General features: G+C 39.9%; 1 protein-coding gene across 1 annotated transcript; it reads left to right on the forward strand.

The window, feature by feature from the left end:
* Positions 1-19,214: 19,214 nt before the first annotated feature.
* LOC104542794 (transducin-like enhancer protein 4) lies at positions 19,215-23,044 on the forward strand (the record flags this gene model as incomplete). The annotated part of the gene is made up of 7 exons (XM_010187227.1): positions 19,215-19,334; positions 19,898-19,951; positions 20,520-20,672; positions 21,932-22,064; positions 22,304-22,497; positions 22,684-22,760; positions 22,943-23,044. Coding segments are annotated over 7 exons (833 nt in total), but the record flags the coding sequence as incomplete, so codon positions are not given.
* Positions 23,045-23,677: the final 633 nt, after the last annotated feature.

Genomic DNA, 23,677 nt, shown 5'->3' on the forward strand with positions numbered 1-23,677 from the left:
ACGTAGGGAAGGGAGAAAGGAAAAATTTCAACACGGTTTGTTCCTTTTTTCGCTTGCAGGGTGAGCAGTCTATCGTAGTTTCTACATGCAGTGAAGCTGGCGTATTTCAAACCATTATACTTTTTTTAAAGAGGGCATACAGTATTTTCCTTGCTATATTAATCTTGCCAGGTCAAAGTAAATAATAACACTGATTTTGCTGGTGGTATCCAATTTTGTCAGACTTGTGTGCTCTGCAGAGGTGCGGTGCAGGTGTGTGGAAGGGCCAGGAGAGGTGTCTCCAGATCGCAGCTACCCCCAGAAGAATTGTCCTCAGGGGTATACGGTATGAGTTTGGCACAGACCACAAAACTTGGCAGCTGCAGCAACATATTTCTAAGTCCTGTGCTCATTTTATTTTAATAACAAAGTGGCGAGACTGTATAGAATTTGTTGCGTGCATTGAGTTGAAAAGCCAGTGCTGACCTAAATAACATGAAGTTTTGCCTTTTGATGTTACAACTGCAGGCATTAAGAAATCATTGTATTTGACTTGCAGTAATTATAGCTGTGTTTATATTTCTTGTTTCTCCCTGGTATGTTTGCTGAAACCATACCTGTTGATGCTGTATTTCTGTCCCACCTCTCTATTTATTTTAAAAATACCAAACTGCAATTTATTTTAGCCCTTAAGGAAATAAATGTTTTGCTCTTTCTCCCCTGCTTTGAGAAAAGAGTTTCTTGCAATGACCTGCCAATATTATTTTGTAATAAGCTTTGCTGTCCCATAATCCAAAATATGAGAGAAATTCAACATCTGAATAATTTTAAAATAATCCCTTTAAAATCAATTACAGTAAACCTTGTGAGGTGAGAGAGAACCTTTTCCTGTCGTTCCCTTTGAGTACGGTATCTTTCCAAGTGCCCTGTCAGGATCATCATTGGCATTAGAGTAGCAAAGGCATCCTGCTTTCAGCATAAATGCAGCCTGCCCAGGGTCAGTTTGGTGCCTTTATAAAAAGCACTGTATGCTCACCACCTAGGTAGCCTAAAAGCTTTATATCACACTGCAGGTGTTCGAAAGCAATTAAGTATTTAGCAGACCTGTAGGACTCTTGTGTGCCTCATGAAGATTTTCTGGTAAAGTGCACTGCCTCCAGGCATGGGGAAGGCTGGAGGTGCCGTTTTTGGACCCTTCTTCCTGCTCCAAGGGATAAGGAAGAGGAAACATTTTCGTGTGGTGGTGTCTCTCTGTTCTTTTTAGACTATCTAGCTTCCAACTGTGCAGGTTTTTCCCAGTTAATGTGCACAAGTTGCAGCCCTATTGATACCAAATGTTTTCTGTACCTTAGTAAGTCTTGGTTGTGCCTTTGGTCCCCGTGGTCCCTAAACCATTTTGCAAATACTGCTAATGACTGTAACAGTCCTGCTAATACTGATGAACAAACAGTGTTGCAAATAGCAATCATTTGATTTAGAATAGTGAATTTAACTGGAGTTTCCAACCAAGTGAAACAGGGCTGAAATGGGTAATAACAGCTGTGGTGATCACAAAGTGACAGAGCTGGGGCTACTTAGTGGAGAAGTGTTTCGTATTTGTTTTGAACAGAAAGAGGAAGAAAACTTTACTTGATTGAGGAAGGCTCTTTGTGTTGACAACGCACTACTCCAGAGATGGCTACAGTGCAATCACTGTAAACTCGTTTGTTTTACAAAGTGTGTTATAGATTCTGATTATAAAAACAATGTGTTTTAATTTGCTATACATACATAATTTCTTTTACTGTTTTGTGAAGTCTTAAAACTACCAGGGATTCTCTCTGGAATACTAGTTATTCAGCATGCACAACTGCTACTGTAGATACTAAATACACTTACAAATACTTTATTTTGCCATTGTGTTTTGGCTCAAGATATGTATCCATCCAATACTGCACCGTGATGTATATTTCCTGGTCTTAGGAAAAACGTTTGTTCACATACAAGGTTTTTCATATACAAGGTTTTTCTTGCCAATAGTGAGATTAAATCAAAACAAGCACCACTTGTTACGTGATTTTCTTGTTTTCTTAAGGTTTACTTAAAGTTTAAAAAGAATGTGTTGATGTAATGATATAGTTGTGACAAAAGCCAACAAAAACAAGGAAGCAGACATCTGGAGGTGGCTGTTTCCCACACTGAAGAGGCAATTGAAGTAAAAGATGTAATGCTAAGCACTTGGTTCTGCACTGTATGCTGTTCTTTGAAAGTGTAAACATGAACCCTCGTGAAATCTCGAGAAAAGCAAGTGAACATTCACCTTGTGGCTGCAGAGAAAGAAATGCTAAGGTGGGTGATTAAGAAGAGATCAAATGAGCATGGAGGGGAGCAGAGAGAGAGAGATGTGGGAATAAATGCATGTTTCCTCCCTGCATCCACGTAACTACTCTGCTTATTTTTATCCTCATTTTACATATTCTCCGAAGAGAGCTCTTTTACAACTTGCATGAAAAAAAGAGGAAGAAAAATAGTAGGCAGCAGCCTTGATTGTGCTGTATAAAGATCAGGCAGCTCATAGACTGATGTGTCCCTAGCGCTTGTATGTTAAAAGCTGTTTGCTCTCTATGTAGTAGCACCAGGAGCAAAGCATAGGAAGGTGTTAATCCTCTGAACATCAACGCTTCCCGAGATCATAGGTTACTATTGTCCTCCATTACATCAGAATTCGCCTGATGTTTCCTTTTCTCCTGTTGGACATCTGGTGGTTCCTTGGAAATATTTGAAGAGCTATTGTTTAGTATTTTACAGGGAAAGCCTTGAATAATTCACACAACAAATGATTAGGCAAGCACTTGTCTCTCTAACTGAATTATTCTGCATGTTTGCTGAAGCAGTAAAGCAGGAGAACAGCATTTCCTTCTCTGGAGGGTTTACAGTGGTAGTATTGACCCACCTAGTTATTGGGTTTCAGCCTTTTGTTGACACTGTTGTAAATGAAAGCAGCCTGGACAGGCACTGAGCAGCTGGGCTGGATAATTGTGAAGGATTCATGCTTGTTGCTGTTACTCCCAGTGTTTGTAGTGGGTTGTTTGCTTTGACTTTTGTTAACTGTTGACAAAAGCATTAGATACAAATGGGAACAAATAAAGTGGTGAGATGCCAGGAGGGCTTGGCAGTAATGGTGGTTTTCATTCTGACTTAAATGGGGAATGTTGACACTCACCTGGATGGGAAATGGAAGGTGTGTTCAGCATTTGAGTGTTTTCCCCTCCCCCTTCCCTTCCTGTCCTTACTGCTAAATATGTTTTGACAAACACAGGTGAATAAAAGCAGAGTGGAGGCAATTGCACCAATGCCTTAACTCTTCGGCACCGCGTTTTTGAAGTTCTTTCTGACTGTGAATGTCTTGCTCTGCATATCCAGTTCCTGGCATGAAAGGATTAAGTATAAAATAAGGAAGGGAATAAAAAAGAAAAAAAGGAAAAAGAGGCAGAGGTAGAAGGAGTAGAATTGAGAAAAGAGAGGATTAAATAGAACAGTATACACTAAGTAGTATAGCCAGCAAAATTGAAGTCATTTACTGGAACACTTTTAATTTGGTTTAAACAAAATACTCTTTTGTATATTCAAATGGGGAATAGCTCAGCTGTTGTGAAGCCAGAAAATTAATGGTATTTTTAGTGAAATAGCAAAAAGCATGTCAACAACATAGCTGTGGTTGATAATGTTGGCATTTTATTCATGAGGAATTATCAATGCAGGTTACTGGACAACATGGTGTGACTGGAATGATTGAGCACAGGGGGGAAGCAGCTGTCCTTCTGTAAGATGATTTCATTTTGCATTTAGTCTTCCAGGAAAAGAAGGAGAGAGAAAGCAAGCATTTAAAAATACATGTCTAAGATGCCTATCCTTGTAGTTTCTGGCTGCTGGAGACTGACCTTTATACCTCTGTCTAAATCATGGTTTTGTCACTGCTTCTTTTTTGCCAGCTGTCCTTTCTTTTCAAGTCTGTCTTGAGGAATGACAGAAAACAGAGGCAGAAGAGTAGAGCTACATTAGGATATCTGTACTGAAAAGGCAGGTTTGGCTCCGGAGGAGCTGCAAGTTTGTTTTAGCCATCTCAGGCTCTTGAGTATTGTGCCTGAGCATTGTTTGCTTGGGAACCTTAAAGCACTTAATGTGTTGTGAAATATGGTTACCTTGGCTGCTTATGGAGGAAGTTAGTATATGATCTGGAAGGGGTTACCACTTGGCAGGAGAGGTGCTTAGTATTTGTTATTCTGGCCATAGTTTTCTTGTAACAATCAACCTCAGAGTGTTGTGCAGGCCAACTGTAAAGTGGCAAATAGAGTTCACAGGGGTGAAGACACCACTGCAAAGGCAGGAGAAGACATAGTTTTGTACTGCTGTCTGGAGGCATACAAGAGTATTCCTTGCCTCTGCTGTAGTATGTACATCTGTAGTATGTACATCTGTAGTATGTACATCTGGTGGTTTCTCAGGTGCCCAGAGGCTTTTGAAGCACCAAAGCTGTCATATGCAGGAATTTTTCGTCGCCTGCTTTCATGCAGCTTCAAGTTATCCTAAAACCAAATGCCGTAGTAGCAAGGTAATTGTGGCATTTGTGGACCCACTTTAAGCAATCATCCGTGCGTGTTTTCTTTTATTCCCCTTAGTTGTGGTTGCCATATTGTTCCTAGTCTCTTCACAATAAGAAAAGAAGGGAAGCACGAAGACGGATAAGGGAGGAAGAAGTTCTTTTACTACTGCCATTGCTAAGTTTTCTTGTAATATGCAGCATGTTTGTTGTGCCAAACCACACCCTGTGGACAACAGCAAAAGGTGTTAAATATTGTGGGATCAGGGCCTGAATTTGTTATTAATCCTACAAATATTAAAAGAGAGTGAAGAAATATCAAGCTATTTCTAGCAAACATGTACTGGGAGTGGCATACTGTAATATATCAGCCTGTGCATGATGAATCCCCCCTTTTTTTTGTCTCCCTCTTTGGGGAATACCCTGAACAGTTCTACAGAGGGCTAAAAAAATCCTCATAGCGAATTTCAACCCTGAGTGAGGGAAGAATGAAAAATCTCTGAAAAGAGACTTAAAACTCAATCAAAACAAATATATTCCATAATCATGGCTTCTTAGCATTTGGGAATCCAGTTTTGGATCATCTAAATTGTGTGAGAATTCAGAAGAAAATAACTCATTAATGTTCTGTGGCATTGCCTGGATGCTTTTTAATCAAGCTTGGATAGTTTTCTGATTTCATGTAAAATGCACTTTCCCATGTACTTGGTCACAGAGAGCTAGCTCTTTAGGCTAATCTGCTTTGCTTGCAGACCTGTAAGGAAGGCCCCAAGCCGTGCTTTACCAGGAGAAGGTATGAGTTTCAGGAAGCCAAGGTCTGGAAGCAGGAAAGTGCTTCTGGAAAGACTTTTCAGTGGAGTAACAATAGTTTTGAATGATTACTGGAGCAAGAAAAAGAGAGAGAATGAGAGAGAGAGAGAGAATGAGAGAGAGAGAGAGAGAGAGAGAGAGAAGTGGCATACTACATAAGTTAAGATTGGATTGGACTCACCCAAATTGCAAAGTGATTATGCATCATGGTGCAAGATTTTTTTTTTTGCACAGTCTGCTGTCAGATAGCAAGAAAATGGAGTGGTAAATTGGCCAGATAGGAATAAGAGTGGAGATGGGAAAGAGCATTCAATAATAGGAAACTGTAAAATAATGAGGCAGAAGTTGAAGTATGAAAGAGAGATGATGCCCTGAATCAGTGGTGCACAACATTCAGCACAGACAGTCTTTACTGGCAACTTTCTATGAACCAGTGGGCTGCACCTATTTTGCATATAATTTACCTTGGATTTTAATCAGATAAGCACATACCCTGTTTGTTTTTTTATTTATGAAGTGCTGTAAGTGCAAACACTGCATGGCACAAAGCAGTAAAAGACTGTGTACTTGGTGGGTTATAGTAAAAGGAGTGACTATGGGAAGACTGGCTCTGCATTTTTTAAATCGGGGAGGTTTATTTGACATCTGGTTGTCTTTGACAAAGCCTTAAGCATTCTGAAGAACAGGTTTAAGTTTATTAGGCAGCTGCAAGTTTGTCTTTGTTCACATTTCAAATACATACGGTTAGTTTGAGAAAAATAATTTCAAAGGCAAGCTTGCAGATAGCACATTTCCTGGTTAATTGTGCTACCCATGGGTAGTTTAAAAAAGAAAACCCACCAGCAGTATTTTCTTCCTGAAATTTTGTTCCAAGTACTAAGCTAATGATATCTCAGATATAGTGGCTTTAGGTTCTCATGAGATTAGTTGATGACAGTTTTACATACAATGCAAGAGTGTTTCCTCTTTTATATTTCGTACATCTGTGTGGTACAGATTTATGCAAACTAAGAATGGGCTAAAATTATTACTTGTAGACATATTAGTTTCTCAAGTTTAGTATAGAGTAGTAGTTGGATTTCTCTAGTCATCCAGCTGTGTTTTTGCTGGTACTGATTCCTGCCCTCCCTTCCCTCCTTATTTTTTCCATTTCAGTCTAGGATATTTAATGAATCCATCCCTCTGATACTGGAGTACCTCCAAATATTCAACACATTAATCCACACAACAACCCTGTAAGAAAAAGAAATGCTCTCTAGGCTTTTGAAATTATCCCTATTTTATAGGTAATGAACTGAGGAGTGAAGAGGCTTAATTGTCTTCACATGATCAGACAAAAGAACAGGCTACTAAACCAAGATTTCCCAAATATAAACATGGTTTTCCATCCTTCCTATTTTCAGGTTTTTGCTCAGGCATCAGCATTACCTTGTGATCCATTTTTACCTAATTCTTCCTTTCAAAACTTCTCAGTGGATTTGAGTCCCATTCACTACAAGTGCATACCTGCTTCTTTTTGGTGGTAGCTCATGTGGACTAGTTTCCCAGCTCAATCCTTTTGGGCTAATTCTGTTTCAAGTTGACCACCTAATCTCTGTATTATTTTCAGAAGAGAAGCTTCAGTTGAATTTTTGTCCTTCATTGAGGTTTGATTCCATTGCTCTTGTATGTGGTATGGATCATTCAACACCACATAGTGTTGTAGCAGAGTCATTAGAAGCCCACTACACTGTTGGGAGGGTCACAGCAAAGGGAGCACATGTACAGTGTACCCCTTGAGCTAACCAGCTGTCACGCAGCATGTAGACACCATGCCACAAAGCATACTGCTGAAACCCGGGCACTAACGCTAGCCCGTCTTGGTAGCACACCACACCAGCAAGCTCGACTCCAGCGGCGGTGCACCACATCTGAGCTGTTCCCTGTGCATTACCTCTGGCCTGGGGCAATGCCAGCAGGGCTCTGCTGCCTTCCATACGTGAAGCAAGATTGTTCAGGTCAGGATCACTGGCACAGTGCTGTGCTGCCAGCTAGAAAGGTGCCCAATGCAGGCTGCTGCACGGCTGAAGGACTCCTCCAGGCATCCTCTGGTGCTGCTACGGAGGGAGCAGCCCCAGAGATGGAGATGGGAATATGATTTTTGTCAGCAGTGAAGGCAGCCTGTGGGGAGAGTGTGTAGGCAGGGAAGAAGGATTTCCATCTGGGCACTGGAGCTCTGGATACAATTGTGCCTGCTGTGAAAGAGCTTGTTACACTTTCTCACTGTAAGGGCTCCATCTGGTGCTCTAGGTGTCTTTAAATGGAAATTTACATTTACTGTCAGAACTAAAGTCTATGCACAATGAGCAGTCTGATGGTTTTACCAGTCACAACAAATGCTGAAATCCTTTTCTTTGCATTCCACACTATAAGAGGCAGGGAAGGACAGTGAAATGGAGGGGGATGGACTGGCCAGGTTTAGAATGTGTCACCATCATAGTAGGAAGCAGTAATGAAGATCCACTTTAAAATTCAAGATTTTATCTGTCTTAGGGCAGGATTTAGCTGATTACTGAGACTAAGCAAGGTGGCATTGCAAGGAAAGTGTGTCTGCTGTTGCTCAAGCAGCCCTGTTGTTGGTTAGTAAATGGTGCTGTGGCTTACAACTCAGCCTCTTAAATTCTAGCTAGAGACTTGCTGGCAGTACTTTATGTACTCCATGGAAAGTCCCCACTCACTTGTCAGGACAAGCATGACCTACCTTGATATCAGATTTGAAGATTATGTTCACAGAGATCACCATAGTAGTCAAACCTTGCATTAGGAAACACTTTGCTAGCTATTCAGATATCTGCCTTGAAAAGTCACGATTTTGGCAGCTACTAAGGAGGAGAAATGCACTGACAAACAGCTGCAATCTGGGATTTAATAACCCTTCCAAGCTGAGAAATTCATTTTGCAAGTTATCCCATTCCCCGTTTTGTTCTTGCTGTCTCACCATCTAGTTGCTTCAGTCTCATCTGGATCAGTCCTTACAACTAAAACAATTCCTGACAGTACATAAAATCAATCTGTTTAGTTAGGCATCCATTAAAATATTGGTGGTGTTTTTTGATGTACTCCAAAGCAAGTCCAAAAATGCTTGTCTTTGCTGTTGCACTACTAGAGTGAATGATAACTAGAGGAAATTTTCCATATTGAGGAAGTCTGGGGAGGCTTTCTCTTAACTCTGTAACTCCTGGTTTTATAGTGCTGCTTGGGCCTTTGATGTCTGCACTTTTAATTGGCTCACGGGGAGGTTATTTACAGTCAACAAGAAAAGTACCTTGAACTTGTCATTTTAATAAACTTGTTACTTGCCAGCTTCTCTAGAGGCATCCCAAATGAAAATAAACATATTTCATTTTGGTTTATAAATAATTTTTTAAAATGGTTTCCTAGACAACCTTGATGAATTGTCAACTTCTCAGATCTAATCCCACACTATAGGTGTTGTTATCTCCATCCCTGCTGGGTAATTTGTACACTACAATAGTTTGTTTGGAAACATGCCTGGTGTCCTTTAAAATGTACTTAATGCTAGATTAGAGAACAGAAGGCTGTTTTTTTGTCTCCTGTTTCCACCAGCTCATTTCTAAACCATTACAAATAAAGAGCTTGAGCATGTATGGTATTTAAAAAACCTTTCACATGGTGTTTTTAAAACAGATCAATTTTGGCATTAAAGTGTTAGGAATTCAGCCAAGGAAAATTCAACTCAGGATTGTATAACTATAATGATAATATATTATACCCGTCTTCCTTGAAAATGTTTGTAACAGTAGAGTTGAACCTAGTGAATTACATAATTTAGGAGTGTTTGCCAGAATGCCGTTTTAGGGGGATTACTGTAGTCTTCCCTTAACAAAAGCAAAGGGAAAGATGCATCACATTATGAAGTACTTACATGAGAGAGAATGGTTTTCACAAATTATCTAAGATAACTCATTTGAATAGAACAGAAGGTCATGTGTGTGCATGCCAGTTATCACGCTTAACTAGTTGACAGAGTGTAGGGGTAGTACAAGAGGGAGATTTTTGCTTTCCCTCTCCTCTAGCCTGACTTAAAAATGTATTGGCTGCTCATTGCTGACATCAAAACATTTCCAGCTAGCCTGAAGTTAATATTTGATTGTGCTTTTAACGTTTAAAAAATTAACAGCGTGACCTGTCTAATGTAAATAATGAACGTCTGAGAAAAGTAAAAGCTGCTGCTGCTTCTCTTGGCAAAACCTCTAGGATGTTCAGGAGTTGTAATGCATCTAAAAATCAGGCAGAAAGGACTATGTGTTTTATTTTTTCATTCTTCAAAGTCGGTGTTGTACATATAATGTGCTATTATATACTGATGTAACTCCTTTAAGGCTGACTGCGGGATTTGTGTTCCCACCTCTCCTCCATCCATTCCACTTACTAGAGTCCTTGATTTGAAGAACAAGATTGGGGACAATTATTTTTGCAGCAGGCTGAGGTCCAGATTCAAGGTAGCATGCAGTAGGCATCTAAAGTTCAGCACATACGTGCATTCCTCTGATTTCTTTACCTGTCTTCTGACTTTTGTGAGATCAAAGTGCGTGCCTCAAATCTGGCATCTGCTCAAGTGCTTTCCTGAATAGGAAATAGGATAATTTCCTGAACAAGGGTCTTGGGAACACAAGTAAGTGAGTATAGATGAAGTAAGGCAGATACAATGGGCTTGGGTGTTACTTGGGCAGAGAGGCAAATAGTAGTGCTCAAAGGTTTCTTTCCAGAAGATATTTTTATAGATGGTTGAGAGAATGTTTTGCTTCAGAATCAGCATGAACTGGAATTTCCAAATATTTAATAGCACCTGGCCATGTTTTATCCACCTGCCCAATTAAGAGACTGGCTGGAAAATGAATTCTGTTTTCACTGTGCACTTAGCAGTGGCTCTGGCTTCCTAAATCATGTAGAGTAATAGAAAAGCATAAAATTTATCAAGCTTCTGAAGAGAAGCTCCACAAGATCTGACAGAGGAAGAGATAAGTGAATTGCCAGTCTCATAGTTAATACCTGATAAAAAACAAGTGAACATGTTTCTGCTTAATGCAGCAATTGGAATGTGGAGGGAATATTTCTATTGAATTTTAGGATGCTTTTTGCAATCATGGTAGTAGCCTCTTGAAGGCTACTTCTTTTCCCATCACTTTTCTGCTGATCAAGTCAGAAACAAATAGGACTAAAACCAGGGGAAAGTTAGGCAACAAATCAGAAAGTATGGAAAAGGATCATCAGCTCTATTTGTGAAGTATTCAGTTAAGACAATAATTAGCTTTGTGTTCTTACAGTCTCCTAGGTCATCTCTGCAGCAAAACAACTATAAAATCCTTTAGAGACAGCCAGAAGGAAAGAAAATGGAAGTGTTTTTCCCTGAAGGGTTGATACATATGGATAGATTTGAAGGGAACAGAAATGTGAAAACTCAAAACTGATGCCTTTGCCATGAATACAGCCTACATTAAATGTAACCAAAACTAAAAATTTGGGTCACTGGGACATAGTACTTGACTGAAAGCAGCTAAATGGAGTGTCTTGTGGGACTGTCTTCAGATATGATCTCTGGTTTTAAAACAACAAAAAAAGGCTAATTAGTGCTAGGTTATATCCTCCTGGCCAAAATGAAGAATTAGATAGGGAATGTAAATCCCAGGAGAAAGTTGTTAGGACCTGTCACATGAAAACTGAATCCACTTAGCTGTCCCTGGAGAAGGCAACACTTAAAGCCTGATTATTACTACTTTAACATGGAAAATCTGGGGGGCATAGGTGTGTGTATTTTTTACCTCTTAACCTCTGTTGCTCATACTGATGAGATTTTTATAACCCCTGTGTCTTGAGCTGCTGCAGGAAAGTGTTTGCGTTCAGCTTGGCTCAGTGCTGTACAGTCCATTTTAATCACTGTGCAAAGTGAAAGGATAACAGTTTTACTGTGGTGCTCAGTCTGAAAAGAGGGCTCTAAGCAAAAGCCAGTTATTCTTCAGAGGGATTTCACAGATTCTTGCAGATATTTTTTTAACCGATTGTAAAGCATACTGACACAGGCCTTTAATGGCTATCATAAAACACTCCCTCTTTAGTGTTTTCTTACTATTCTAAAAACAAACCGTGTTACCTCGTGTTTTCAGTTGCTGTGAAAATACAATTAGTGTTAATATTCTGGAGATGTATTCTATGCTGGAAATTTTCAGTGCATGTCCATCATAGGCTTTTGAAGAACATTCATGGAGCACTGCTGCTTTTTCTTGCATCATGGCACACTGCAGAATCAAAGCCCATAATACTGACTGGTGGTTATCCTGCTCTCTCTCTTTCATGGTGGTGAGCCTGCAATTAAATTGCTGCATTGAATGCTTCGGCTGGTTGAGCTTTTTCTCTTATCCTGTGGTTGCGTGCTCTCCTTTGCTCTTTCCCCCTAGTTAACTCCCAGTGCTCTCAGGTCTCTGCTGAAGGAAATAGTGTGAAAGATCAGTAATTGGAACCCCAAATAAATATTTGAGGAGAGGGGAGCTGTAGTTCTGTGTTTCCTTGGCACTGCTCTGTTCCTCAGATTTCCAAAGATTATTGTATTTATCTTCAGTCCTTCTGAATCGCTATAACTCTGTGGCTTTTGACCTCTCTGTTTCAGTGTGTCTCGTTTTGGTTAAAGTAACATTTAGGGGTTTGTGTGTTGTGATGACCAACATGCAAGTTTGTCCTGGATTTTGGCTTTTATTTTCTAGAATGCCAGCAGCCCATTTTTCTATGTTTAGTAGCATTTCCATGCTTATGTCCTTGTTATCCAGGAGCACTTATCTTTTCTGACATCATTAGGGACAGAATTTCTTTGCAGCCTGCATATGCCCTGAGGCTTATCGGCTGTTATTGCCTATACCAGCTGCAATTTGTGCCTTAACACCTTCTTGCCAGTCTTTTCACTTCATCCAAATTACCTGCTCTGCTGCCTGCTGAAGCACAGGGTCTTAGTTTGGTGTCTGTTCAAAGGGGAGGAGATTGAAGCTCCAGTCGGCTGGTGAATGAAGAAAGGATCAGGTGAATTGCTCTGTGGATTAAAGGGGAGGATGTTTGACAATGCCTGGGTTGTGTTACCATCAATTAAATTCAATATTTACGAGTTGGCAGATGTGGACGAGAGCAGACTTGATGGTAAATGTAATCTGTGAACTTCGAAGCTTTTGTAAACCTATCAGAAGTGTTTAACTCCTTCTCCTGCCCTTCTGTTTCTTTTTCCTTTGTTCCCTGCTGAAACCAGGTGTCCTTTGTTCAAACTGTCTTACTTAGAAAAGAGTACTTGTTATTCTTGCCACAGTCCTTGATTTCACTACCTTCATGTGCGTGTGCTAAGATATCCTTTAGCCTAAATCTGTCTTTCCTTTTTGCCTCACAGCTGTGCTCCTCTACTGCTTCGTTGCTTGTGCTTAAGCTGCATTGGTTCTTCTCTCCATCCTTTGACCCTCACAGTGTCAGTAGTGATTAGGCCTTATGTGTGTTATGTCCCTCACCCAGTGATTACTGGAGAAGCTGTATTTTAAGGGATGTATTGCAAAAATCCCTCTGTGAAAGACTAGCCAGCAGCGCTCACCATTGCTTTAAACACCTACTTTTCTTGCCACCACCATGTACCTGTACACCAGGAGGGGCCAGAAAAACAACAGCACGTGCTGATAGGATTATACACCAGAATTGCTAGGTATCTCCAGCTTCTGCTGTGTGGCCTGCTTAGCTTTTCCAGCAAGTTGATCAGTATATGTTGCATACATGACTGGAACTAACATGTACACCTGTAGTGGTTTAGTGTTCATTTTATCACTCATTTTATAACATCTAGCATTTGATGCTTTTAATTAGCTTGGATTAAATATCGCAGTGGTACCACCAGGGCAAGCAAATCACCATTGTAAACAGTTATACGAGTATTTTTAAATAAATTACATGCACATATACATAATGTACATACATATCTATACTTTTGTTCATGTAAAACTTTTGAGAACACTTGTGTTTTGAAGACTAACTGCTAAGCCTACACATTCGCTTTATTCTGAGCTGTCTCACTGCTCTTGCAGCAGCACTGCACATCTAGACTTTGATGTTTTTTATGACACTCTTATCCACTAATTAACTTCATTAATTTTGCAATTAGTGAAGTTAATTAGTGGGCAAAAATGCTATATAAAACTTCAAAGTTTGTATTTTAATCATAGTTTGTATTAAAAATAATTATCACATACTTGATTACTAAATTCAATCCAGTTAGCTCAGACAGGGTCATGTGATACTAAAACCAGCTTTGTTCTGTATCTCTCCTAGCTAGTTAGTAGCATTTTTCACTAACAATTACTGAGACTATGTCTGGGATCTGGTAAGGCAGCAAATGAGATGAAAAAATAGTATTTAATCATGGTATAGCTGAGTGGAAGTTGGGTTTCAGTTTGGGTAAGTAGAGAAACAAGTTGGAAAATGAGGAGTTGAAACTATTTTAAAAGTTTGCCATGCCTGGTGATATATGTGGAAACAATACTCGGCTACCAGCCTCCTCTCATTTGGTGAGACATTTTGGAAGAGATGTACTCCAGGCTGTACGGCCTGACTGTGCCAGCCTGATCACCACCCGCTGTGTAAGCTTAAAGAGAAAGGTATGGTAAGGAAAACCTGCTTCCCCAATAAGGACAGTAAAGGAAGGATAGTGGAAAGTGAAAGCAAAGAGCACAAAATCTGTGAGGCTGGAATGGATACAGGGATATAGTTATAGCAAGAATAGTAATCTGGTAATAATAATAATGATAGTAATGTAGTAATAATAATAATAATAACAACAACTACAACAAAAAGCTGTAGTAGCAGTGTAGGTGTGGGTGACCTCAGGAGTGCAACTACTCTGCAAACACTCCATATGGTGTCTGTAGACCAGCCCACAGCGCTTCACACCCATCTCCCTCAGTTTAATAAATGTAATGTACCTGTACCTATGAGTGTAGGTGAATTAATGCATTTTTTTAGAGAGATGGGTGTTGCCTTATAGTTAGAGCCATGTAGAAGGTTTGCTGCTCTTGGTTACAGTTTTTCTACCTGGACACGTGATCTCAGTGGACTGCCCCTTCCTCTTGCCTGGGTGTTTCTTGCCCTGTCCTGGCACCTCTCTGGTGGGACTTCTCCCACCTTGTACCACTCATTACTCACCAAAGCTGTCTCCCAGAAGTTGCAGCATTATTTTTTTATGTTTCCGATTTTAAGCATGTGTTTTTATCTTAGACAGCTAAGTGCTCCAAGCCCAAGCTTAGGGCAGTGCCAGAGTCCAGGCTCCGGCGCTGGTATGTCCATCTATAACATTGGCACCAGCCAACCAAGCAGCAGTACTGCCTGGTCGTTTTCCTGCGGTGCATACTGTATCCATTTTTATAGTTTCTTTTATACTTTTTATAACAGCAATAATGTCATTCAGATAATTATGCCATAATTGACCTTAGTGTTGAGCATCCTTGGCTTTTACTGCAGTTTGCTTAATACTTCAGGACGGTCAATTATCTCATAATTCCCACTTTGTTGGGAATTATTGTTTTAATTATTACACTCCAAATACATAATTTTGGCATAGTAGTAAGGGTACGCTGGGGAACGGTCATATTTGTGAGTGCTATAAAGAGTTACCAGCTTTATCATGTGGGAGAGCTTTTCATCCTGTCATCTCTAGTCATTACTTTCAACACTGATTTCATTTAATTATCACTTAGTCTGCTCAGGCCAGGTCTTCATCTGCAGGAGCTGACTTATGGGGAATTGGGGCTTGAAGGATTTGAGAGCAATTGGATGACTGTGCAATCTGACCACATTGATTTCTTTTCTGGCATGTTACAGTGTGAGTCATCTCTGTTAATGCAAGTAACTTCCAGTGGAAGTTGGAAGTAAAACAGTGATTTTTTTTTCTTTTTGTAGCAATTTGAAGTATTAGTTATCTCAGATAGACCTCGAGGTGAGGTGAGATTTTTATGGCTGTGTAAGAGGCTTGTGTGGCTCTCTGTGTTCATTTAATTTATGCCTGTGTAGCACTGGTACTTCCATGAGGAGCTGCGCCCTGCCAGTGTTGGAGAGAAAACAGTGATCCTTGTGGTGGGAGATCTTTTTTGTTAGCACAGTGCTCAGCACTGCCCGAAACAGAGGCTGAAGCATAGCATGTCATGCTGTACAGTACTAGTACAAAAGATACTGTGGGTCTAGCACTAGAAACACACTGTTCTACTTCTTAAGCAAATTATGCAAATAAGGCAACGTGCTCAGCCTTTCTATAAATGTGAATGTTCAGTTGTTTTTTTTGTCAGCATTTTAAGGTGTCTTTAACATGAATGAAAATTCTCCCTAAGCAGAATATGAAAAACTGGTACATTTTGCTAAAACAGAAACTAAATATAACCTACTTTCACCAAAGAGTATGTTTTCTTATGTCGGATGTAATTATTATATGTGAGCAAACTCACTGTTGGTTAGTGAGAAAATGTTTCTCTGTAGTAGATTAACACATTTTATTGAAGAAAACAGCACTGTGAAAAGACTTTATTTCTCTAGAAATCTTAATAGTTACTAAAATGAGGACTCTGGCCCATTAAGTTACAGCCTGCCAAGTCAGAATGCTGAATCGCTTAATTTATCTAAGTAGCTCTCCTATTCTAGCTTCTTAAAGGCAGCTGTTAGGAGAGCACCAATGTTTTAATCAAGGAGCAGGGTGGAGTTTGACAGCCCAAAATTGTGCTTCGATGGAGGTTTCCTTGCACAGTCTGCAAATATAAGGACCTCTCTTGAAGTATGTAGATTTGCACACTCAGGAACCAAGGCATGGGATTATATATAGGAATCTGATGTCAGTGGAAACTGTAAGGGCATTGTTACATCCCAGAATTTCTCACAGAAGATAGATCCTGGCAACTGTTTATAGGCTGAAAAGCTATTGTAAACAAGATTGGGAACTCAAGATGAGTAATAATGTTCTCCCTTGCACCCTGAAAATAGTAGACGTTAGGTCCATAGGAAGATCTAGACCATAGCTCATTGGCTAGATACATGACATATCTTTATTACTTAGTGTAAAAGATAAGTTTAGATCTGTGAACGCCAGTACTAGAGATCCCATGAAGTCAAGAGATCTTTATGTGGAAGGTATATTACATGCTGAAGGGAAGGGAAGCTGCTACTGCAGGGATATTGATTGACTGGCTCCATGCAAAGGAAGGGGTTAGACAGTTTTAAAAGTGAGAATGTTTAGATTTGTTCTCTTGTAATTGACTCCTGAGGCAAAATAATGTTAGTCCTAAACTGGCCAAATCTCACTCTGGCAAGTGAGATTCTGCATGCTGTCAGTAGATGAGTTGTCTCTGTTTTTCTGCTAATGTCAGGTGAGATACCGCAGCCAGATATTTTCATACGGGTATCAGATCTGATCCATCTTTGAAGCAATAAAACCACTAAGCAGTGTGCATTGTCCCAGTGCCCAATGTGGTGCTCATCCTTTATGTGCTAGTGATAATTAGCTACTTTATCATTCTAGTAGGGAGCTTTAATTTATTATTTTATTAAGCAGTGAAATCAAAGATTAAAATGGTATCTATAGCACATAGCTAACTAGATTGTGAAAAATGAAAGTAAATGGTTTCAAATTTATGAAAATAAATATTTCTATATAAGTGCAATAGTTTAATTCTTTAGACACCACTCTAATTTGTCATTTACTGATGATTATTTTTCTTCATTTTAAAGCAAATTGCTTTCTGTGGGGTGAAGTTGAGAAATAATGAATTGAATTCAAATTACAAGGTACTGCCTCCCAAATTGTAAATGAATATAAATGTAATAGGAGCATACTATTAAAATCTTTTGCACAAGACTATGCTATATCGTTGCAGTAAACAAATACATTTTTCAAGCCATAAGTTCATTTAATGTTGCATTTCTACTTGGCCTTTATTTTAAGGGCTCCTGTGCCTACTGCCACTACTGTCTCCAAATGTCTTAACATGTGTTGTCTCTTCAAAGCAAAAAATAACATTGTTAGTTTTTGTCATTTACTATAACAGTTGATTAATGATCTGATTTAAAGCTGAATCAGTGAATGTATTATAAAATGTATTTGCTCAGGACAGGAAATCCTTGTCTACCTATTTTATACTGTCAGGGAGAAGGAGAGAGAGAGGGAGGCAGGCAGGCAGGCAAATGGGCAAGGCACAGGCTGTATTCAGCACTAGCTTTGTTCTAAAATTCTTATTTCCATTCAGTGTACTTAGAGGGTAATTTCTGATTACAAATCCAAAAGATGGAAGATTTTTGCAAATTCCACCACTTGTTAATCTGCGCTGCTGTTGACAAGAATTGGGAATCTTAGAGAAATGGAGAGGAGTGTCCCAGAAGGGAGAAATGTTCTCTCATGTGACTTGCGCAACAACCATAGTTTAGCATCTGTGGTTAAGTGTTCTTAATCCTTACCAGAAGTTTATTGTGTAATAAGTTAAGGAAAGGACAACATTCAGAGTAGCAATGGAGTAGGAGTTGCACAATGTAAATGCTAATTTTTTTATTTGTGTTCATGGTAGTAGCTATAAAATAAACCTAGAGACATGTGCACTGAAAACCCCAAAACCAAATTGCTGTGTTGTACAGTTTTATGCAGAACAGCAGTTGTCCATAGTGTGTGAAGGAAGAACCCCAAAACTAGTGTTTCTGGATGTATAGGAGGATCTGAAATCCAGCAGTAAGGACTTCTTTGATTGTTGTTCCTCCCACCCTCCTATGTAAGGAGGACAGAGAGGTAAAAACAGTCAGCAGGGTTTCAACTGAGAATTACTTTCATCTTAATTCCTCTCAGCTCCAATTCTGCAAAATGCTTGAACACATCCTTATTTATGTACATTCAATCATTGACTTCAGTGTGAGATAAAGTTTAGCACATGCTTGAATGTTTTCTTGAACTAGGGCCAAAGCTGCCACTGCTGCTAAAATCAGTCCTAAAGGGAACTTTGCATCTTTGATTACTTCCTTTTTTTGTATATCAAGGTAGAGGCTCCACCAAACTCGGAAAGTATGGTAGCTGTTGGTAAATGTCGTCTGCCTTGTTTAAAGGAATAGAGCAGAATTGTTGGGTGGCAGTGCATAAAGTACATATTATCTTCTTTTATCTCCTGTACATGTGTTCTTTAATGATAGTTACTAAGTGAGGGCTGCAGAATGGCAAGAGACTCACTAAGCAACTGTCTTGTGTTTCTGTCTACTACAGGCACAGCCTTTAATTGTAAAAGGTGTCAAAATAAAATGAGTTTAGGTGTTTTCCCCTGTTCTTTCCTGCTTCAAGGCTGTTCAGAAGCTTGCTTCTTCATTTGCTAGAAATCCTCATTCAAACATTTGCTGAAGTGTGACTTTCCTTGAGGCACTTTGTTCTTCTTGTTTTACACTGGCAAACACACCCACCCACTCCCTTTTGGGAATATTGGTTTAACCCTGCATATTTGTAGAGGAAACAAGCCAAAACCCAGCCAATGCACAGTATTCATAACATGGTCCAAAGTAGCTCTACATTCATCCCATTGACTCTGCAGATAGCAACTGTGATCCATCAGCTGATCACCTTTATCTGTCTCTTGCGATGCATTGTGCACTTTTAATACAAGACACTTGCTAGGCAGCTAGCACTGATTAAAACCCAAAGTACTGTCTGTGAGAACAGCTCCAAATCATGTTATCGGATTAAGTTGTGTTGAGGGGTAGTAACAAATGAACCACTGTTTTGAATGAGCATCTAATGATTTTTTCTTCATCTCTTTTCTGACTGCAGAGCTCTTCTGTATCTCCCTCAGCCAGTTTCAGAACAGCAGAAAAGCACAGAAATTCAACAGATTATTCTACAGATAGTAAAAAACAGAAAACAGAAGAGAAGGAAATAGCCGCTCGTTACGTGAGTAAATTGTCTACATTGTGTGTTGTTGAACTTAAATACTCCTCTGTAATTTTACCTGATTCTTGCTGCATAACTAATTTTAAAATTGAAGGTAAAATTTTTAACAGGTTCTTACTGCCTGCCCTTAACATCTATGCCTGGTGGAAGGTTTCAGTGCGTAGGATTGATAGAGTTTTTAACAATACAAATACAGAGCACCTGGAAGGCGTGCGGCAAGAGGCCTGAGCGTTAGTTACGCTGAAGATTTGGTAGATCGGGACTCTGTCTTGGCTCCACTTCTCAGTGCAGTGCAACTTTGAGTGAGGATTTTCATCCTGCATCCTTGTTCACCAGTGTGAAAATGGGGAGGAATGCTGTAGCTGTGGCAGCCCACTAAGCAGAAGCTCTATAGGTGACCTAAATGTTATAATTGTATTACCACATAAAGCTTAATAAAAAAAAAATGCTATGTTGTGTAGTTGTGAGCAGCCTTGCATTTCATTAGTTTATTTTTCTTAGTATTTAAAAGACGTCGGGATATTAAATGAATGTTTTTAACACATTGTGGTTTGTCACTGTAGGACAGTGATGGTGAAAAGAGCGATGACAACTTGGTAGTTGATGTTTCCAATGAGGTATGTATACACAATAGTGATTTTTCTACCTTACACTGGTGGTGGTGGGGTTGTCTTCTTCAGTGGTTTCTGTGCATATTGGGTATGTGAATAAGATTACAGCCTTTGCCTCTGTAAAGGAGCTTGAAATGCCTGAGGTCTGCTTGGGATATTTGAAGCCAACATAGCACAGCAGATAGGATGCAACGTGCAACTGTATCTGTGTTTTTTTTCACTCTGGCCATGCTGTGCTATGCTGGCTTCAAATATCTCAAGCAGACCTTTGGTTCATACAAGAAACAAAAAGGTTGTTTGCAGAAATAAGTGTTACAGATCTGATCTGCATTCTAAAGAAAGATGACCTGACTGTATTCCCTCAGGAATTTCAGTTGAGACATTCTTCAAAAGTCAAAAAAGTTGTCCTTCATTATCCATCTAGACTTTACAGTTTTTTTGGCTATATAAATTAAGAACTGAAGAATGATGTCACTTTTTATGACGTATCATCAGTACAAAGTGAGAATTGCTCAAGACAAACACAAGTGGCTAGTATGAAATTTTTATGCTAACCCACGTTGCTGATGTTTAGGATCCTTCCTCTCCGCGGGGGAGCCCAGCACACTCTCCACGGGAGAATGGCTTGGACAAGACTCGACTGCTGAAGAAAGATGCACCAATTAGTCCAGCGTCCATTGCGTCCTCCAGCAGTACTCCTTCCTCCAAATCCAAAGAACTTAGCCTTGTAAGTGTTTCAAAATGTTCCTGACCCATGACCATATGCTGAAACATATGCTTACTGGATTTTTGTCTGGACACAATTTGGTTTTCCACAGCTATCAGTAAAGCACTATGAAACATCAATTTTAAAATAATTTAATTTGTTTCTTCAAGGGAATTTAATAAAAGAGTAAGGAGAAAGTCCACAGTCTTTTTCCGGGATAGGAAGAGGTTATTTTCACTGGTGGTGTGGGCAGATGATAAATGTGCTGTGCTGAGAGATGGTTTTCTCCTCCCCCATATGAAAAACTGTCATTCTGAGAACAAATAGAAGTACACAGGGGTTTCTTGAGCTGTTTTCCTGTGCTGTGGTTTATAGCAAATTCAGTTCCCTGCTTGGATGGGATTTGGTTGTTAGCTTTGTTTGAATTACCACGCCATATACAACAACAATAATTTTTATTTTCTATCTAAAAAGTAATCTGTCATTTACAAGAGCCTTCCTTGGCTTGCATCACAAATCACAATGCAAGAGAAAGAGCTGCCTACAAGTCAGAGGTGTTCTTTCCTTTCCTGTTTGTGACCACGGTTAATCACCTTCCTGAGCTGCACAGTAACTCCCCTCTCAGTTCTTCACGGGTCAGGATACGCGATTATTTAAAGAAGTAAAATAAATAAAAAGAAAGCTTAAAGGGAATGTAGTTCTCAGGAAAGGTGATGGAATGACAAGTTCAGGCCCGGGAGTCAGTGGTTTGTCTGATGAACAAGCTTGTCACAAGAGCGGCAGTGCACAGTTCCTGACTCTACACCCATCACTGTCTCCATCCTGTGTTTCCAGCATCACATTTGGGCATGAGTTGTTGGTCGGTTGTGGGGATTTTTTTCTGCTCGTTTTGTCCACTTGGCAGTGGCCTCTCACAGATACTCATAACTGTAGTGGGAGCACGTCCACCATGAGCAGAGTGAGACCACTGATAGATTTCACATATGCTGCAAATGTAATTGTCAGATGGCAGTGATTTTCAGTCGTTGACTTCATTCTGAATCATACAGTTGCCTCCAATGAGGAAAGCTGTGAAGGTTGTTGTTAATTCCCAAAGCCATTCTGTCTTTTTCAGGATCTGTGCAGCTTCTCTTCATTGCCAGGCACTGGTGAAACCCAAACCCAAAAGCTAAATGTCACTAATCATACACACTCTGGTTGCTGTCAACTGTCTTTCCAACCACTAACTAAAAAAGTAAAATAATAACTTACTGTCTTCTTTTTTTCTTTTTGGTAATTAGAATGAGAAGTCTACTACTCCTGTGTCTAAATCAAACACCCCAACTCCACGGACTGATGCCCCAACTCCAGGCAGCAACTCTACTCCTGGACTAAGGCCAGTACCTGGCAAGCCCCCAGGTGTGGACCCACTAGGTTAGTGTCTGTGTATTTCAGTGGTGTGAAACAGTGGCCATTTGTCCCTAACCAGGCTCCCATTAATCTACAGTGATGAGGCAGTATATTACAGCTGCTTAAACTGGATGCTGAGCTGGTTCTTAAGCATTTTAATACACCACATATATATGTATATATATTATTGTTTGTTCAACTCATATTTGATCTGATGGATCTGGGCTGGCTGTGTGACTTTTCTCTTTTTTTCTCCTCAATAGCTTCAGGTTTAAGGACACCTATGGCAGTGCCATGTCCTTATCCTACTCCATTTGGGATTGTGCCCCATGCTGGTATGAATGGGGAGCTGACCAGCCCTGGAGCTGCCTATGCCGGTCTACACAATATTTCCCCTCAAATGAGTGCAGCAGCTGCAGCAGCAGCAGCAGCAGCAGCTTATGGGAGATCTCCAGTGGTAAGTGTCGGCTGCTGGTGTGTTCAGCGTTGAGAGCAGTTTATATTAAATGTAAGACCTGCAGTGTTACATCAAGTTCAATCTGTAGTTTGGGGAGTATGCTATGGAGAACATGAATTAAACAGTCTTCCTTTCCCTAATTCCATCTTTAATACACCTCTTTGTTTTGCCTGGGGAAAACTGTAGGTTGGTTTTGATCCACATCATCACATGCGAGTCCCAGGCATCCCTCCCAATCTCACAGGCATCCCAGGAGGAAAACCGTAAGTATCAAACATTCAACTTTAAAAGTCAAATCAGCTGTTGAAGTTGTGTTTCCTTGCTGGCTGGAATTACCCTTAGCTACTGAAAACTGTTGTGCGAATAGAAATAAATACAGTTATTTGAGAAGGGCAGGAGAAACACTGTTTAATCTTAAAGTTGCATTTGTAAATTTTTTTTGAAGACGAATAGCAGCCAACAAGGACTGGATGATACAGAGTAAAGGGGACAGAAATAGATGGAAAAAGGAGCTGAACTTTGAGGTGTTACATGCTGAATCTGACTGGTTGGTCTTATATGAAAATGCAAACTGGGGCAGGACCTCAGCTTTCCATCTTTACTGTACTCTGTTTCTCAGTGTAAAAAAAAATATTTCTTTGTTTACGAGCCTTGCAATTACTTGCAAACTTATCAGATGCTACTGGAAAGAATTATTGTATCATAATGTTCAAATTCATCCTTGATGGAACTGACCGTAAAAGGTGACCTGCTCTACCACGCTTTGCTTGTTCTCAGCCTCAGAAAAAGAATTACACAGATATGAAGAACTCTCTGCTCACATCCCTCTTGAGTTAGAGAGTAGGGAAAAATAAAACAGCAGTGCTAACCATATTGATCCACCTATTATGTAAGGGTTCTCCAGTTCCACTTCTTGCTTGACACTTGTGGAAAACTGTGACCAGCTAATACTGGAGAGTTTGAAGGGCAGGGGATGTTTGTGCCGTTCCTTCTCTCACTTTTGTATGTATGAAGATGTTTGTGGAGGAGTGGTTGAGGTATAGTCACACACCTGCATGCCTGTGAGTAAATGCATACACTTACCTACCAGTGAGCTTGCAGACACGCAGGATTAATAACATATCATGGTTACAAGCTATTAGTCCCTAGTGCCTGCAACTCCTCTTGTACATATGTGTCA

The sequence above is a fragment of the Mesitornis unicolor genome, unplaced genomic scaffold (genome assembly GCF_000695765.1).
Source record: "Mesitornis unicolor isolate BGI_N332 unplaced genomic scaffold, ASM69576v1 scaffold39360, whole genome shotgun sequence".
Lineage (NCBI taxonomy): Eukaryota > Metazoa > Chordata > Aves > Mesitornithiformes > Mesitornithidae > Mesitornis > Mesitornis unicolor.